The sequence below is a fragment of the Oncorhynchus mykiss genome, chromosome 7 (genome assembly GCF_057628025.1).
Source record: "Oncorhynchus mykiss isolate SJ-2025 chromosome 7, ASM5762802v1, whole genome shotgun sequence".
In the NCBI taxonomy this organism is placed as follows: Eukaryota; Metazoa; Chordata; class Actinopteri; order Salmoniformes; family Salmonidae; genus Oncorhynchus; species Oncorhynchus mykiss.
This window is the reverse complement of record NC_143028.1, coordinates 57,623,796-57,643,279: the sequence shown is the minus strand read 5'-3', so window position 1 is coordinate 57,643,279 and position 19,484 is coordinate 57,623,796. Positions and strand designations below refer to the sequence as shown.

At 41.1% G+C, this 19,484-nt stretch overlaps 1 protein-coding gene across 3 annotated transcripts in view; it reads right to left on the bottom strand.

Moving 5' to 3' along the window:
- Positions 1–31: 31 nt before the first annotated feature.
- The window catches only part of LOC110528194 (RNA-binding motif, single-stranded-interacting protein 2), a 60,302-nt gene continuing 40,849 nt past the window's right edge, over positions 32–19,484 (bottom strand). For 2 of the 3 annotated variants that reach the window (XM_021610054.3, XM_090241421.1), the window contains 8 exons: positions 14,755–14,864; positions 7,361–7,404; positions 6,994–7,087; positions 6,589–6,636; positions 6,152–6,262; positions 5,837–5,917; positions 5,580–5,667; positions 32–4,197 (listed from right to left, as the gene is read on the bottom strand). In XM_021610054.3, the coding sequence (XP_021465729.1) occupies positions 5,587–5,667; positions 5,837–5,917; positions 6,152–6,262; positions 6,589–6,636; positions 6,994–7,087; positions 7,361–7,404; positions 14,755–14,864 (569 nt within the window). In that variant the 3' untranslated portion in view covers positions 32–4,197; positions 5,580–5,586. Of the gene's footprint in view, positions 4,213–5,579; positions 5,668–5,836; positions 5,918–6,151; positions 6,263–6,588; positions 6,637–6,993; positions 7,088–7,360; positions 7,405–14,754; positions 14,865–19,484 lie in introns of all 3 variants that reach the window. The other variant, XM_021610055.3, reaches the window with a different exon arrangement.

The window sequence follows — 19,484 nt, the reverse complement described above, 5'->3', positions numbered from 1 at the left end:
GTATTCTTGGAACTGTTTTGGAATACAACCATTAAAAACAAGATTTTTTTTATTAAAAAAGAAAATTGACATATTCATATTCAAAGAGTAAAACCAAGACAGAAAGGAAACAAAACATATATTTCCAATTAATAAAAAAAAGGGTTACTTGAGCATCTCTGTCACAGGAAGACGAAGTAGCCAAGTGACTAACCAGCTTACTAGCAAACTAACCAAATAACGAAACCTCTCCCCTTTAACAAACTGTACAAAATGTGTTCTTGTATAAATAAGGAAAATGTTTACAAGCAGTGAGCGAGATGAGGCAGTATGTTCAAAATGTCAGATTTCTCACACAAAGTTGGTGAATTACCGAAGAGATTCCAAAACAACTATCAAATAGCGTGTTATCTCTGAGTACAACTTTCACAAAATGTGTCTAAAATATAATAAAAAATGTGCTCATGTTAACTATACTTGAATCCAATTTACTACGTTTAAGTAAGACAATTTTGAACATCCAATTTGGCTCCCATCTATCCACTGCTGGGACATCCCATTTTAGCAGCAAAACATTTTGAAACTATGACATTAGCCATTGAAGCTACATGATCTGGACAACAAGCGAAGACAAAGACAAGAGAATGCTAGGTATTAAGGTTTTCATGTACATAAACATGGATTGAAAATAAGTGCAAGTTCAACATTTGTTGCACATCCTGTTTTTAGTATTTTTCCGAAGTATTACAAGATACCTGTCAAAGATACGCAGCAAGGAAAATACAATAGCCTAAAGCGTGCTCGCTCAGACAATGATTTACAGTTCATCGTGGAGAGTGTAACTTAAAGTGATCGTTCACTCCAAAATCTATATTTGGATCTACAGAACAGATAAGAGTCACCTTGACAATAGACTGCTTTTAGGTCTGAAGATGACTAACAAATATGTATTTTGGATGACTTTAACAGCATTTATCATAATGACATAATGGATTACCTGACTAGTACTACATTCTCACAACATTCTCACATGTTCCTTCATGAGGTGCACTGTAGCTTAAAACCTGCAAGTGATCACTTTTGTATTTTCTGGACAGATCACAAAACACTCAACAGAAGTGGAAACAGGAAATAACTATGGTTTTGACAACTGCTCAACCAAAAAGAGCACATACAAAAGTTCTAGTCCTTACAGAAAGAGATAAATGCTCAGCTCTCATCATTGACACTAAAAAAGCAAAGTAGGCCCCTGCCCCTGTTCTCTGTATTAAAGACACCATACACTGGTCTTTCTTTGGGTGTACCAAACTGAAACGAGCATATGTCGATAAAACAAAGCACACATATCTATGACTCTCTATTCAACACTCAACACATTCAGAACTTAAGTGAAACATATTGCTTGTTTACCATCTACCAGGGTACTGCCACTTTGAGAGGATGTTACTACAGCATCGTTCTAGTTACGTATGCCAATAGAGACGAGAGCAGCATTTGTCTCCAAGATAGAAAGTCTGACTTTCCTGACAGTTGGATGGCTTCATCATCTTTGGTGTTGCAGACATAAATCATCATATAAAAAAACATTTGGTAGGTGGAGAGAGGTTCAGAGATGCACAATGAAGAAGAAACAGTAACTTTGATGTCATCCATCCTGAACAATGACGAAAACCCGAGATCAAGTGTGATGGGTGGGATGTTTACTAGGGTAACACTAGGTTTTAACCAGGTGTGTTAAACTCAGCCCTTTATAATATTATGACAACATAACATCTGATATTGATGGCATCTGTATGATCTTTTCTTGGCCATACCCTCAACCATGATTGAAAGGAATTGCCATCAATGAGGAGAAACAGGGTTCCCCTTCTGAAGTATGTTACAATTAAGGCTTAGAAACACTGGTCAGAATTCCTAACAAAACCCGCCAATTTCACAAATGTTTGTCTTTGTTGAAACTAGAATGAATTCATCCAATACTAAGTTAACTTCTGTGGAACAGTTTGTTATGGGACAGTTAGTTTTGAATGGCACTTTCATGTTATGTTATGTGTTTTCTGGGTAGCATCATCATTCTCTCTGACAGATACAATAGAATGTGTTTACCCTAGACACGTACATCTCCACTGGACTGATCTGGGAAGGTGGGCAAGGTGGCATGGTTGTCATTGAGTTTAATTTAGTGTCTCTAGGATAGATGTGGACGCGTTTTAGTTAAAAACTATTTCACACGGGCCTGAAAAATGATATCATAGTGAGCAACACAGTGCTCTGGAACGGAAATCAACTTGAAGAAACACAAAATCATCTCTGTGTTTGTATGGACCATGTGGAAATGCACGAACACAATCAAAAAAATCCTATGAATCTCCTACAAAAGAAAAAAAGCTTACATCTAAACTCTTGGAAAGATCTTTCCCTACTTATAAAATCTAGATTACTGTAAAGAAATTAATATAAAATATGTTTTAGAACAACAACAAAAGGTATGATAGCTCAGAAGGGTTCAAGTGAAAGCCCAAAAAGAGAAAACATACTTTACTTTTTCTAAAAAAATTGTAAAATACAACTCATTGTCAGAAATTAAAACTCCGGAGACAACAGCAGCATTGATAAATACTTGTAGCTCCCTTTCTCAACAACAAAGGACTGCTATTAAGGACTCTTTTTAGACCTACTTTTAACTCCCCTCGTTGTTTTGCTTTTTAAATCAAAACAATTGCACTCTTTTTGTACACATATCTCATACTAATCCAACTGCTCAATTCTAAGGCATGTCCAATTATTTGTCTGTCTACTTTGTACAAAAGGTCAAATTCACTATGGACATCTGAACAGCTACCAGAACAAAACCGCTTAAAACCACTTCTTATGGACACTGTTGGGACATGAACTCTCGCACCCAACACATAAACCAGGTCAACTATTTTGTAGAATATTTATTATATTATCTGTGAATTCAAGCATAATTGCAGTGAATAAATGTAGGTAATAATTTCAAAAGAGTTTGCATTTTATGTACTGTCTTATTTTTCCTTTGAATATAGAGAGAGGGCCTTGTTATTGTATAGTATGGTAATAGTAATCATTTATTCAATGTTGAAAATAATATTGTAACTTTCAGACAATCCAATTTGTCTCAAGTTTTTTTTAAATAGAAGGTGAAATTTGGATGTGTCATATTGCATTATAACCAAAAAAACAATAGTACATTTTTTCTCATAATATAGTTTTACAATAATATCAGATTTTTTAAACTTTTTTATATAATTTAGCTCCTATGAATTATTTTACAAGTGATAATATGTTTATTGCCAGTGTTTGGCTTTTACCGGACTTGTTAAATAAAGAATTTAATTAAATAAAATCTACACAATACGCAAGTGACATGTTTGAATATTTCCAAATATCAAAAAATAGAACTATGATGTACATATAAATAAGAATGATCATGATTGTCCTCTGCTCATAACACATTCTGAATGTTTATGAAGGGAATGCTTTATAAGGTTTAAGTTTGACGTTATTTTAAATAATTTATAAATAATTCATGTAACCATCTGCCAGTGAGTTAACTGAACTTAGCCTTACTGGATCAGTTTAAGGGAGAAGTAGCTTTAAACGGTGTGTTTCGCATTTTCCATTCTTAAAAGTAGCCTACACTAGAAATATTATACCAACTAAATGTTTGTTTTTTACTTTTTAAAATCTGTACAAAACATTGTCCAACTGCTGTGAATAGAATGTCAAAAAACAGACATAAAACAATTAAAATACATTTTTGCATATTTTACCCAAAAATTAAAGACACATTGTGTTGTTACTCTTTTCCTTGTATCACTCTGAAACTCCAGAATGCTTTTTTAAAAATACAAATTTGCTATATTACATGCACAAAAATAATGCTCTGTCTTTATCCCTTTCCTAATTTGTTTCTTTGTTCAACATTCTTTCTTTTTTCAGTTATTAAAAGACATCAAAGCTTCCATTGCAGAAGGCTCCCACCTTTGGTTGATCGATCCTTGAAGAAGAGAGAGGAAAAGTCCCAACGAAATAAGTGTTTAAAAGCACACACGTGTTTTTTAAAGCACACACGTGTTGCTTTTGTCATCCGTGTTCAAGTCCGAGGCTTGGTGGTGTTGTGTGGAGCTCTGCTGTCCTCCTGTAGCGAAGCAACTCTCTGGGGTTCAGTCTGCAATATGGCCTCCTGATCACCAGCTGCAAAACACACACCTACCCCTGTCACACTACTCCCTTTTCATAATACTGTCGATGTAACATACAAAATGTAACAGTTCTACATACTCTCCATATCATACTGTATTTGTGTAAATCATAATATTTACAGAATGCTGATCAATAATAAATAAATACATGTTTTTTTTTGAAGGTGGTCAATATCTGACAAGCTTTTGTTTTAAGTGAACCATGTTAACATTAATTGGCACCAACATGTAATGTTCTGACATGGACCTAGTAGGCAAGGACAGCATATAAGTAGTACTGTACACTGTAGTACTGTACAGTGTCTCCCGACCCCTCCTGTCTCAGCCTCCAGTAATTATGCTGCAGTAGTTTATGTGTCGGGGGGCTAGGGTCAGTCTGTTATATCTGGAGTATTTATCCTGTCTTATCCGGTGTCTTATGTGAATTTAAGTATGCTCCCTCTAATTCTCTCTCTTTCTCTCTCTCTCTCTTTCTCTTCTCTCGAGGTCCTGAGCCCTAGGACCATGCCTCAGGACTACCTGGCATGATGACTCCTTGCTGTCCCCAGTCCACCTGGTCATGCTGCTGCTCCAGTTTCAATTGTTCTGCCTGAGGCTATGGAACCCTGACCTGTTCACCAGACGTTCTACCTTGTCCCAGACCTGCTGTTTTCGACTCTCTCTCTCTACCGCACATGCTGTCTCTAACTCTGAATGATCGGCTATGAAAGCCAACTGACATTTACTCCTGACGTGCTGACCTGTTGTACGCTCTACAACCACTGTGATGATTATTACAGTGCCTTGCGAAAGTATTCGGCCCCCTTGAACTTTGCGACGTTTTGCCACATTTCAGGCTTCAAACATAAAGATATAAAACTGTAATAATAATTTTGCACGCCCAATTTTTCAGTTTTTGATTTGTTAAAAAAGTTTGAAATATCCAATAAATGTCGTTCCACTTCATGATTGTGTCCCACTTGTTGTTGATTCTTCACAAAAAAATACAGTTTTATATCTTTATGTTTGAAGCCTGAAATGTGGCAAGAGGTCGCAAAGTTCAAGGGGGCCGAATACTTTCGCAAGGCACTGTATTTGACCCTGCTGGTCATCTATGAACGTTTGAACATCTTGGCCATGTACTGTTGTAATCTCCACCCGTCACAGCCAGAAGAGGACTGGCCACCCCTCAGAGCCTGGTTCCTCTCTAGGGTTCTTCCTAGGTTCCAACCTTTCTAGGGAGTTATTCCTAGCCACCGTGCTTCTACATCTGCATTGCTTGCTGCTTGGGGTTTCAGGCTGGGGTTCTATACAGAAGGGCTTTATAAATACATTTGATTGATTGATTGAACTAAGTTAGCAGATATATGCACAGGGAGGGGTTAATAACCCTACCTTAGCTTCACTTGGTGTGCTGGTATGAGTAGTTTGTGTGTTCTGCAGGTGTCTCCATAGCAACCTGTTGCTGTTGTCCTCCGTTCTCCTGCAAGAAAAGGAAGAAAATGGAGTGGAACAGTAATAACAGGTCCCTGAGTTAAAAACTGCTTAAGTAAAAGCATGGTTTTGAACTCGTTTGTAAAATAAGCCCCCTTTTGTCATCCCCTTAACTTGTTATGCATAGTTAATTCTTATGGTGTTGGTTGGGGTCTCACCTCTACAGGGACACTGGAGGGAGGCACTGGTTGGTACTGGGGGATGTATGTCCCCTGCATAGTTGTGTTGGCAGGCATAAACTGTGACAGGATGAGAGGAGAATAAATCATCAGTCATTTTTTCTGTGTAGAGATCCAACTGAGACACAGGCAACTGCTTTTCTCTTCACTTTCAACTTCAATTCAGTACAACTTGATTCAGTTCAATGTGTTTTAGTCTTGAGATGAGACTAGGGGACCAAAGGGGGGGGGGGGTAGAGTGGGTAGTTGAAGGGGTGGAGTGGGAGGTGGAGTGGGTATCTGTAGGGTACTAACCGTGCCCGTGCCGCCCAGGGATAGGTGGCTGAGCTGCTGGGTCATGGTGCCCATCATGGAGGTGGGCTGGATGGACATAGCATGGTCCATGGTCGGAGTCAGGACTGTGCCCTGAGAGAGGTGGAGGAAGAGAGAGGGAAGGAGAGAGAGTGGTTGTGTGAGACAGAGAGAAGTAGAGGGAGAGAGATGGGGAAAAGAGAGAGGGGGGTTCCAACAAAGAGAAGGACAAATAGCCAATAAATCAGAGAGAGAGAGAGAGAGAGAGAGAGAGAGAGAGAGAAAGAGAGAGAGAGACAGGAATATAAAGAGACAGAATGACAAAGAAAAAAGGAGAGATAGAGCGATAGATGAGCAGAACTGCAAGCTAACCAGATGTAAAGAGAATAGTAAGGAGGAAGCTGCAGCAGCAGAGGTAGATAACACTATTTAATACTCACTGCAGGCTGCATGAGGTACTGGTGGTGCATCCAGGAGGGACTATGTAGCTGGAAAGAGGGATGAGGAAAATACAGGATCTTTACACACAAGCACACAGGGGAGAATGAGTGGAGATGAAATCTGAATATGGATAGAAAAACAACAATGACATAGCTCCTACGTCTACAGAGATATCCTCCATGCGTTTGTGAATGGTGGTTTGGTGGTGGTGGTGGTAGCGATGTGTGTGTGTGTGTGTGTGTGTGTGTGTGTGTGTGTGTGTGTGCGTGTGTGTGTGTGTGTGTGTGTGTGTGTGTGTGTGTGTGTGTGTGTGTGTGTGTGTGTGTGTGTGTGTGTGTGTGTGTGTGTGTGTGTGTGTGTGTGTGTGTGTGTGTGTGTGTGTGTGTGTGTGTGCAGTGTTTGACCTGGAAGGATGAGATGGGTGAATGCATGTAGGGAGAAAGGGACGTCTGGGCGATCATCCGGTTTGGGGTCAGACCGTAGGGTGACGAATAGAACCTGCATAACACACACAAATCAAGATGTATGCATGTCAAATTATATTATAGAATTTACATTAATAAGCATTCATAATCACATGTGCATGAAAGTAATTATCAAGTGATGCCAGATGATAGAACTACAAAATGTTACATTGAAGTAGATGATTGCAATACAATAAAGTAGTGTTGCAATGTCTTCTGTGTCTACCAGGAGTCAATAGTTCACCACAAACACATGACTTGTTTTTGTTGGTGGGCTGACTTTCTGTTTTTGTCTCTCTATACTCACCCATTCTGTAAGGCTGTGGGGTCATATGCTAGCGTCATCCCTCCCTGGGAAAACAACACAAATAAGTCAGAATAAAGACGTAAAGGAAACAATCACATATAAAATCAATTATGTTTTTAAATCATCACTGTATGTCTAATAAATCAAAGCAAATCAAATGCTATTTGTCACACGCGCCGAATACAACCTTACGGTGAAATGCTTACTCTGGCCTTCCTCTCTCAACCAACAATACAGTTCAAGACATAGAACTAAGAATATATTTACCAAATAAACTAAAGTGAAAAAAATATATTTAAAAAATAAGCAAAAGTAACACAAGAAAATTATACAACATTAACAAGGCTATATACAGGGGGTACTGGTACCGAAGCAATGTGCGGGGATACAGCTTAGTTGAGGTAATTTGTAAAGTGACTATGCATAGGGGGGCCAATATAAATAGTCCGGGTGGCCATTTGATTAATTATTCAGCAGTCTTATGGCTTGGGGGTAGAAGCTGTTAAGGAGCCTTTTGACTTTGGTCTTGGTGCTCCGGTAGTGCTTGGGTGACCGGAGTCTTTGACAATTTTTTGGGCCTTCCTCTGACACCGCCTAGTATACAAGTCCTGGATTTCAGGAAGCGTAGCCCCAGTGATGTACTGGGCCTTACAGGCTGACTACACCGCTCGAGTTGCGTGCGCGAGTGTTGCAAAATTAATTTAGAAATCTAGATTTTTCAATTATTGCACCCACACTGCTCGCACGCGCCAACGAGCGTTTGCGTTGCCAAGGGCTAAAATAGAAGTCAGTTCTATTTCTGACGCAGATCGCGTTGCAAGTCCTGCCTCTCCCATCTCCTCATTGGTTTATAGAAGGAGATGTGCCATCTCCTCATTGGTTATACCCACGTGGGTGACTGAAAGGCGAACGAGCTCAGTGGTGGTAATGCACCTCATTTATGAAAGTTGCCAATCGCAATATAAAGAGAAGAAAAAGCCTGGAAAGAGGAGAGATGACTAGAAACAATTAGGCTGACCATTTATGTGTGGATTAATTGTCAGAGTAGAGGACCTTGTGCATTTCAGGTAAAATAACAACTCAATGTTTATATCCCAGGAAAAATTAGCTAGCAACAGCAAGCTAGCTAAACAGGACAAATTAGCTAGAAAGCTAGCTAGCTAAATTTCCATAAATGTTTAATGCTTTTCGACCTGTCCCCAAATTAATGTAATTGGTTCAGAGTTCAGTGTTTTGATATTTTAACCTGTGTGTCGTGATCGCGTTTGGTGTGGGGGGACAAATTAAACTTATGCATGATGGCGCTCGCGCACAGCTGGTTTGGGTTCCGTGTTACGCACTGCCCTCTGTAGTGCCATACGGTCAGATGCCGAGCGGTTGCCATACCAGGCGGTGATGCAACCGGTCAGGATGCTCTCTTTTTAAGGATCTGGGGACAAATGCCAAATCTTTTCAGTCTCCTGAGGGGGGAAAGGTGTTGTCGTGCCCTCTTCACAACTATCTTGGTGATGTGGACACCAAGGAACCTGAAACTCTCGACCCGCTCCACTTCAGCCCCGTCAATGTAAATGGGGGCATGTTCGGCCCTCCTTTTCCTATAGTCCACGATCAGCTCCTTTGTCTTGCTCACACTGCCAGGTCTCTAACCTCCTCCCTATAGGCTAACTCATCGTTGTCGGTGAGGCCTACCACTGTTGTGTCATCTGCAAACTTAATGATGGTGTTGGAGTCGTTCTTGTCCACGCAGTCATGTGTGCACAGGGAGTACATGAGGGGTTCTAAGCATGCACCCCTAAGGGGCCCCAGTTGAGGATCAGCGGGGCAGATGTGCGGTTGCCTACCCTTACCACCTGGGGACGGCCCTTCAGAAAGTCCAGGATCCAGTTCCAGAGGGAGGTGTTTAGTTTAGGTCCATAGCTTAGTGATGAGCTTTGTGGGCACTATGGTGTTGAATGCTGAGCTCTAGTCAATGAATAGCATTCTCACATTGCTGCTCCTTTTGTCCAGGTGGGAAAGGGCAGTGTGGAGTGAGATTGAGATTGTGTCATCTGTGGATCTGTTGGCGGTATCCGAATTGGAGTGGGTCTAGGGTTTCCGGCATGATGGTATTGATGTGAGCCATGACCAGCCTTTCATAGCACTTCATAGCTCCTGAAGTGAGTGCTACGGGGCGGTAATCATTTAGGCAGGATACCTTCACTTTCTTGGGCACAGGGACTATGGTGGTCTGTTTGAAACATGTACAGTAGGTATTACAGACTCGATCAAGGAAAGGTTGAAAATGTCAGTGAAGACACTTCCCAGTTGGTCCACGCATACTTGGAGTATATGTTCTGGTAATCTGTCTGGACCCGCAGCTTTGTGAATGTTGACCTGTTTAAAGGTCTTGCTCACATCAGCTACAGAGAGCGTGATCACACAGTCGTCTGGAACAGCTAATGCTCTCATGCATGCTTCAGTGTTGCTTGCCTCGAAGCAAGCATAAAAGGCATTTAGATCATCTGGTAAGTTCGTGTCACTGGGCCACTCGCAGCTGGGTTTCACTTTGTAGTCCGTAATATTTTTCAAGCCCTGCCATATCCGACAAGCATCAGAGCCGGTGCAGTAGGATTCAATCTTAGTCCTGTATTGATACTTTGCCTGTTTGATTGCTTGTCTGAGGGCATAGCAAGATTTCTTATAAGCGTTTGGATTCGTGTCTCGCTCCTTGAAAGCGGCAGCTCTAGCCTTTAGCTCGGTGCGGATGTTGCCTGTAATTCATGGCTTCTGGTTGGGAAATGTACGTATGGTTACTGTAGGGACAACGTCATTGATGCACATATTGATGAAGCTGGTGACTAAGGTGGTACAGTAAGCTCCTCAATGCCATTGGATGACGCTTTTTAACCTTTCACTGCCCGCACCCGTCCGCCCGACTAGCATCCCTACTCTGGACAGTTTAAACCTAGAATATGTGGACAACTACAAATACCTAGGTGTCTGGCTAGACTGTAAACTCTCCTTCCAGACTCATATCAAACATCTCCAATCCAAAATCAAATCTAGAATCGGCTTCCTATTTCGCAACAAAGCCTCCTTCACTCACACTGTCAAACTTGCCCTCGTAAAACTGACTATCCTACCGATCCTCGACTTCGGCGATGTCATCTACAAAATAGCTTCCAATTTCTCTACTCAGCAAATTGGATGCAGTCTATCACAGTGCCATCCGTTTTGTTACTAAAGCACCTTATACCACCCACCACTGCGACCTGTATGCTCTAGTCGGCTGGCTCTCGCTACATATTCGTCGCCAGACCCACTGGCTCCAGGTCATCTACAAGTCTATGCTAGGTAAAGCTCCGCCTTATCTCAGCTCACTGGTCACGATAACAACACCCACCCGTAGCACGCGCTCCAGCAGGTATATCTCACTGGTCATCCCCAAAGCCAGCACCTCCTTTGGCCGCCTTTCCTTCCAGTTCTCTGCTGCCAGTGACTGGAACGAATTGCAAAAATCGCTGATGCTGGAGACTTACATTTGCCTCACTGACTTTAAACATCAGCTACAGTGCCTTGCGAAAGTATTCGGCCCCCTTGAACTTTGCGACCTTTTGCCACATTTCAGGCTTCAAACATAAAGATATAAAACTGTATTTTTTTGTGAAGAATCAACAACAAGTGGGACACAATCATGAAGTGGAACGACATTTATTGGATATTTCAAACTTTTTTAACAAATCAAAAACTGAAAAATTGGGCGTGCAAAATTATTCAGCCCCCTTAAGTTAATACTTTGTAGCGCCACCTTTTGCTGCGATTACAGCTGTAACTCGCTTGGGGTATGTCTCTATCAGTTTTGCACATCGAGAGACTGAATTTTTTTCCCATTCCTCCTTGCAAAACAGCTCGAGCTCAGTGAGGTTGGATGGAGAGCATTTGTGAACAGCAGTTTTCAGTTCTTTCCACAGATTCTCGATTGGATTCAGGTCTGGACTTTGACTTGGCCATTCTAACACCTGGATATGTTTATTTTTGAACCATTCCATTGTAGATTTTGCTTTATGTTTTGGATCATTGTCTTGTTGGAAGACAAATCTCCGTCCCAGTCTCAGGTCTTTTGCAGACTCCATCAGGTTTTCTTCCAGAATGGTCCTGTATTTGGCTCCATCCATCTTCCATCCAAGTTTGAAATATCCAATAAATGTCGTTCCACTTCATGATTGTGTCCCACTTGTTGTTGATTCTTCACAAAAAAATACAGTTTTATATCTTTATGTTTGAAGCCTGAAATGTGGCAAAAGGTTGCAAAGTTCAAGGGGGCCGAATACTTTCGCAAGGCACTGTATCTGAGCAGCTAACCGATCGCTGCAGCTGTACATAGTCCATCAGTAAATAGCCCACCCAATCTACCTACCTCATCCCCATTTGTTTTTATTTACTTTGCTGCTCTTTTGCACACCAGTATCACTACTTACACACCATCATCTGCTCATCATCTGCTCAACTATCACTCCAGTGTTAATCTGCTAAATTGTAATTACTTTGCTACTATGGCCTATTTATTGCCATACCTTCTCATGCCATTTGCACACACTGTATATAGACTTTTTTTCTATTGTTGACTGTACGCTTGTTTATTCCATGTAACTCTGTATTGTTTCTGCTGCACTGCTTTGCTTTAACTTGGCCAGGTCGCAGTTGTAAATGAGAACTTGTTCTCAACTAGCTTACCTGGTTAAATAAAGGTTAAATAAAGGTGAAATAAAGGTGAAATATTTTTTTTTATGAATCCCGGAACATTTTCCAATCTGTGGTAGCAAAACAGTCCTGTAACATAGCATCCATGTCATCTGACCGCTTCCGTATTGAGAGAGTCACTGGTACTTCCTGCTTTAGTAGGGCGAGGATGAGCTTTTTATGCGTCTGTGTGTGGAGTAAAGGTGGTCTAGTGTTTTTTTCCTCTGGTTGCACATGTGACATGCTAGTAGAAATGAGGTAGAACAGATTTTAGTTTGCCTGCATTAAAGTCCCTGGCCACTAGGAGTGCCGCTTCTGGATGAGCATTTTCTTGTTTGCTAATGGCCTTATACAGCTCATTGAGTGCGATCTTAGTGCCAGCATCGGTTTGTGGTGGTAAATAGACGGCTATGAATAATATAGATGAACTCTCTTGGTAGATAGTGTGGTCTACAGTTTATCATGAAGTATTCTACCTCAGACGAGCAATACCTCGAGACTTCTTTAATATTAGACATTGCGCAGCAGCAGTTCTTGACAAAAAGACACACAACCCCGCCCCTCGTCTTACAAGACATAGCTGCTCTGTCCTGCCAATGCTCGGAGAAGTTATCCTGCTCTATATTATCAGTGTCTATACTATCAGTGTCTATATTATTCGTGGCTAAGCCATTGATGCTCCTAGATGTTTCCACTTCACAATAACAGCACTTACAGTTGACCGGAGCAGCTATAGCAGGGCAGAAATTTGACAAACTGACTTGTTGGAAAGGTGGCATCCTATGACGGTGCCACCTTGAAAGTCACTGAGCTCTTCAATATGGGCCATTCTACTGCCAATGTGTGTCTATGGAGATTGCATGGCTGTGTGCTCGATTGTATATACCTGTCAAAAACAGATGGGCTAAAATAGACAAATCCACTAATTTGAAGGGGTGTACACATACTTTTGGCAATGTTATATATTTAGGTTTGCCATAACAAAGGGGTTGAATACTTATTGACTCAAGACATTTCAGCTTTTAATTTTTGTATTAATTTATTTAAAAAGAGTGATAATAATAATAATCTTTTCACAAACATAATTTCACTTTGGGGTATTCTGTGTAGGCCCGTGACACTAACTCTCAACGTAATCAGTTTTAAATTCAGGCTTTAACATAACAAAATATGGGGTGTGAATTCTTTCTGAAGGCAATGTAGTTAGTTTAAATGTTACATGATAACCTTAGATAGTTTGTAGAGCATATACAGACAAACTAGCCAAATAAAGTGTTTACAGCAGAGAGAATAGTCTATGGCTTGGGTGTCTGAAGTCTTAAACAATTTTTGGGCTTTCCTCTGACAGTGCCTGATATAGAAGTCCTGGATGGCAGGGAGCTCAGCCCCAGTGTGGTACTGGGCCGTACTCCCCACCCTCTGTAGTGCTTGTGGTCGTGCCCTCCGCACAACTGTGTGGGTGTGTGGGGACCATGTTATTGCCTTAGTGATGTGGACACCAAGGAACTTGAAGCTCTCGACCCACTCCACTACAACCCCGTCGATATGGATGGGGGCGTGTTCTCCCCTCCGTTCCCTGTAGTCCAAGATCAGCTCCTTTGTCTTGCTGACATTGAGAGAGAGGTTGTTGTCCTGGCACCACACTGCCAAGTCTCTGACCTCCTCCCTATAGGCTGCCTCATCGTCGTCGGTGATCAGACCTTCCACCGTTGTGTCTTCAGCAAACTTGATGATGGTGTTGGAGTCATGCGTGGCCATGCAGTTGTGGTTGAACAGGGAGTACAGGAGGGTACTAAGCACACACCCCTGAGGGGCCCAGTTTTGATGGTCAGCGTGGTGGATGTGTTGTTACCTACCCTCACCGCCTGAGGACGGTCCGCCAGGATCCAGTTGCAAAGGGAGGTGTTCAGTCCTAAGGTCCTGAGCTTGGTGTTGAGCTTGCAGGGGTCTATGGTGTTGAATGCTGAGCTGTAGTCAATAAACAGCATTCCTTTTGTCCAGGTGGGTGAGGGCAGTGTAGAGTGCAATAGAGATTGAGTCATCTGTGGCTCTGTTGGGGCAACTGGAGTTGTCTAGGGTGTCTGGGATGATGGTCTTTCAAAGCATTTCGTGGCTATAGATGTGAGTGCTACGGGGCGAGAGTCATTTAAGGAAGGTTACCTTGGAATTCTTGGGCACAGGGACTATGGTGGTCTGCTTGAAACCAGTTGCTATTAAAGACCGGATCAGGGATAGGTTGATAATGTCAGTAAAGACCAGCTGGTCAGAGCTGATCCGCCAATAGGATGGTCTAGAACCCATCCCCTTACCCAGATGGAAATTCATTGGTATATTATAATCCGATCACATTGGGAAGTCATGATGTGGGCAAAAAGTTCCATCCCACCTGAACAGGTTGAAATTCCAGGCATTTTTTAAAACAGCTCTTACACAAAAAGGGCATTTTCATTTTCACAATTTCAGAGTGTAATTTCGACCACAAAAAAGGTTTTTAACTGCACTGCCCCTTTATGAATGTTTAGGGTTAGACACACAATCCATGTGAGATCAGATTCCAGCTCTATATTGCTTTGACAATGACCTCTTGTTTAAAGTTTTTTTGGAACTAACATGCAGTCTCTAAGTCTAAAAAATAAATACATGAAATCCTCCACCCGTGTAATCAAGCCACTCACCATCTCTCCATCCCTGGCCCAGGGCCTGCCATTCTGAAGGTACTTCCCCTGGTTCTGCCTCTTTTTCTGTCCCCCGTCTGCAAACTTGCACAATAATGGTTCAGGGGGCACTGTGGGGAGAGAAACAGATGAAATCAGAGGGTGAATTCAATGGGAGGCTAGGAATAATAATCCACTGGAAGAGTTGAGAGGTAAAGTCAGGAGCCTGGGATCAGAGACCAAGGACTTGTTCAGACAAAAATCCTAGCCCCTAACCTCTTAGTTTCCTTAGACAGATGGATGGCCTCCAACAACGTAACAATGCTCCAGCTTATATGTCTTTAGAAGTTCCAGCATCAGTTGGGACAGAGAGGTGTTGGAAATGGGACGTGCGTCACCGGTGACATCACTGCCGTATCTGCTTTTTGCCCTAGCTAAACGGTAGATTCTAAGTGGGATCCTTGGTACGTCCATACCCTAACCTTAACCCCAACCCTCACACTAACCCTAACCTTAACCACAACCATAACCTAACCCTTGACATTTTTTATCGGAAAACAAATGCTTTTCCTTTTTCGAAAATGTCCAAGAGATTTAGACATCCGCCCCAGACCTAGTGCTCCTAGGTCCGGGTTTCCAAGACTACTAACCTCTAGATACGTGTGGAGATCTGTGAGGATTTAATAGATTTAAGCAATATCGTGTTAGCTCTACCTTTAACTCTGATACACTTTAAAAATAACACCCACAAATCTAGAAGTTTCAACTACTTATTATTATGTAACTGGCTCCACAGACTTTTTTTCCTTTACTCAACTTTTCTGTGTTACCTGAACTTAACATTTTTAGTTGGTCCAAATATGAGAAAACGTAGGCAAAAATTCTGTCAATTTAAAATTATGTGTTTGCTCAATTTGTCTTGTACTGTATGTTCATTCAATTAGGATGCTCTCATCTTATCTATGAACATAGACAGGGCTCCAACTCATCTAGCTCCACAATGAGATATGGTGCAGGCCAGAACGCGGGCTGTTAGCCAGCCTGCCAGCTTAGTGGAGTCTGCCACTAGCACAGGTCAGTGTAGCCAGCTCAGCTATCCCCATTGAGACCGTGTCTGTGCCTCGATCTAGGTTGGGCAAAACTAAACATGGCGGTGTTGACTTTAGCAATCTCACTAGGATAAAGACCTCCTCCATTCCTGTCATTATTGAAAGAGATTGTGATATCTCACATTTCAAAATAGGGCTACTTAATGTTAGATCCCTCACATCCAAAGCAGTTATAGTCAATTAACTAATCACTGATCACAATCTTGATGTGATTGGCCTGACTGAAACATGGCTCAAGTCTGATGAATTTACTGTGTTAAATGAGGCCTCTCCTCCTGGTTACACTAGTGACCATATCCCCCGCACATCCCGCAAAGGCGGAGGTGTTGCTAACATTTACTAAACCAAAGCTAGAGCTTCTACTCATGACATCTATGCAGCCTACTAAATCACTATTTATAGGTACTGTTTACAGGCCTCCTGGGCCATATACAGCGTTCCTCACTGAGTTCCCTGAATTCCTATCAGATCTTGTAGACAACGGCAGATAATATTAAAATTTTTGGGGACTTTAATATTCACATGGAAAAGTCCACAGACCCACTCCAAAAGGCTTTCGGACCTACTCACTGCCACAGTCATACTCTGGACCTAGTTTAGTCCCGCAGAATAAATATTGTGGATCTTCATGTTTTTCCTCATAATCCTGGACAATTGGACCACCATTTTATTATGTTTGCAATCGCAACAAATAATCTGCTCAGACCCCAACCAAGGATCATCAAAAGCCATGCTATAAATTCTCGGACAACCCAAAGATTTTGTAGATGCCCTTCAAGCTTCCAGAAAATTGGAAAGGAAATGGTGCTACACCAAACTGGAAATATTCCGATTAGCTTGGAAAGGCAGTCCCGTGCAGTATCGAAGAGCCCTCACTGCTGCTCGATCATCCTAATTTTCCAACCTAATTAAGTAGAATAAGAACAATCCTACATTTTTTTGATACTGTCACAAAGCTAACTAAAAAGCAGCATTCCCCAAGAGAGGATGGTTTTAACTTCAGCAGTGATAAATTCATGAACTTCTTTGACGAAAAGATCATGATCATTAGAAAGCAAATTATGGACTCCTCTTTAAATCTGCGTATTTCTCCAAAGTTCAGTTGCCCTGAGTCTGCACAACACTGCCAGGACCTGGGCTCAAGGGAGACACTCAAGTTGTTTAATACTTTATCTCTTGACACATTGATGAAAATAGTCATGGCCTCTAAACCTTCAATCTGCATACTGGACCCTATTCCAACTAAACTACTGAAAGTGCTGTGCTTGGCCCTCCTATGTTGAACATAATAAACAATAATAATAATACATTTATTTTTATTTTATTTTTATTTTATTTACCTGGTATTTTACCAGGTAAGTTGACTGAGAACATGAAACTGCACTCGTGAAGATGGTAAATGACCTTTAATGGCGTCAGACCAAGGCTCTCATTTGGAGAGATTAGAAACTATTATTCTACATGAACAAGTTCTGGTCTGGTTTAAATCTTATCTGTCAGAAAGATATCAGTTTGTCTCTGTGGATGGTTAGTCCACTGACAAATCAAATGTAAATTTCAATGTTCCTCAAGGTTTTAGGAGGTCTATTGTTTTCACTATATATTTTACCTCTTGGCAGAGGTGTGGACTCAAGTCACATGACTTGGACTCGAGTCAGACTCGAGTCCCAAATATGATGACTTGCAACTCGACTTTAACATCAATGACTCATGACTTAACTTGGACTTGAGCCTTTTGACTCGAACTGACTTGAAACCCTCCCCAAGCCCAAATATTAAAAATGATGCTATTAAAAAAAGTTTGCAGCGCATCAACTCTTCATTTAATGGATTACAGTTTGAATCAGACAGCAGCCAATCATATTGTGCCAGCTGAGAAAAGGTTGTGTTGGGCAGTGGAGAGGAATGTTGGCAGGTGAATTCAGATGGAGCCCTTGGAAAGATGATACCCAAAATTATTATTTTTCAGATGTAAAGACAACGCTGTATCAACAAAAAACGAATTGCAAGTCATGGCTACCCATGTATTTCCATGGAAATATAATGCTTATTTGGAAAGTAATAAATATATAGATATTTTTTAAAGCATTAATGATTTACGTAAATTTAATATACTATTACTCTTGTTAAAAATATGAAATGGTATTACATTTGGTGAGGAGCACATTATGACTTGTTTAGGACTCAAAACTCAAAGTTTAGGACTTGAGACTTGACTTGCCTGTCTTGACTTGGAACTTGACTTTGGACTTGAGTGCTAAGACTTGAGACTTACTTGTGACTTGTATAACAATGACTTGGTCCCACCTCTGCCTCTTGGTGATTTCATTCAGAAACATAATGTTAGCTATGCGGACGATACACAGCTGTACATTTCGATGAAACATGGTGAAGCCCCAAAATCGCCCTCCTTGGGAGCCTGTGTTTCAGACATAAGGAAGTGGATGGCGGACAAAAACAGACAAAACAGAAATGCTAGTTCTAGGTCCCAAGAAACAAAGAGATCTTCTGTTGGATCTGACAATTAATCTTGATATTGGAACAGTTGTCTCAAATAAAACTGTGAAGGGCCTCAGCGTTACTCTGGACCCTGATCTCTCTATTGACGTACATATCAAGACTGTTTCAAGGACATATTTTTTCAATCTACGTAACATTGCAAAAATCAGAAACTTTCTGTCCAAAAACGATGCAGAAATATTTAGCCATGCTTTTGTCACTTCTAGATTAGACAAGAGGTCGACCGATTAATCGGAATGGCCGATTAATTAGGGCCAATTTCAAGTTTTCAAAACAATCGGTAATCGGCATTTTTGGACACCGATCATGGCCGATTACATTGCACTCCACGAGGAGACTGCGTGGTAGGCTGAATACCTGTTATGAGAGTGCAGCAAGGAGCCAAGGTAAGGTGCTAGCTAGCATTAAACACATCTTATAAAAAACAATCAATCTTAACATAATCACTAGTTAACTACACATGGTTGATGATATTACTAGTTTATCTAGCTTGTCCTGCGTTGCATATAATCGATGCGGTGCCTGTTAATTTATCATTGAATCACAGCCTACTTTGCCAAACAGGTGATTTAAAAAGCGCATTCGCAAAAAAAAGCACTGTCGCTGCACCAATGTGTACCTAACCATAAACATCAAAGCCTTTCTTAAAATCAATTATATATTTTTAAACCTGCATATTTAGTTCATATTTCCTGCTAACATTAATTTATTTTAACTAGGGAAATTGTGTCACTTCTCTTGCATTCTGTGCAACAGAGTCAGGGTATATGCAGCAGTTTGGGCCGCCTGGCTCGTTGCGAACTGTGAAGAAATTATTTTCTTAACACAGACAGCCAGCGCCCCCAAACGTGGGAGGATTTAACGAAAGCGTATTTTCGAAAAAAAAGCATAATCGTTGCATGAATGTACCTAACCATAAACATCAATGCCTTTCTTCACGTTTTTGGGATAGGTGGCAGCATTTTCACTTTTGGTTGAATAGCATGCCCAGAGTGAACTGCCTCCTACTCAGTCCCAGATGCTAATATATGCATATAATTATTAGCATTGGATAGAAAACACTCTGAATTTTCTAAAATTGCTTGAATGATGTCTGTGAGTATAACATAACTCATATGGTAG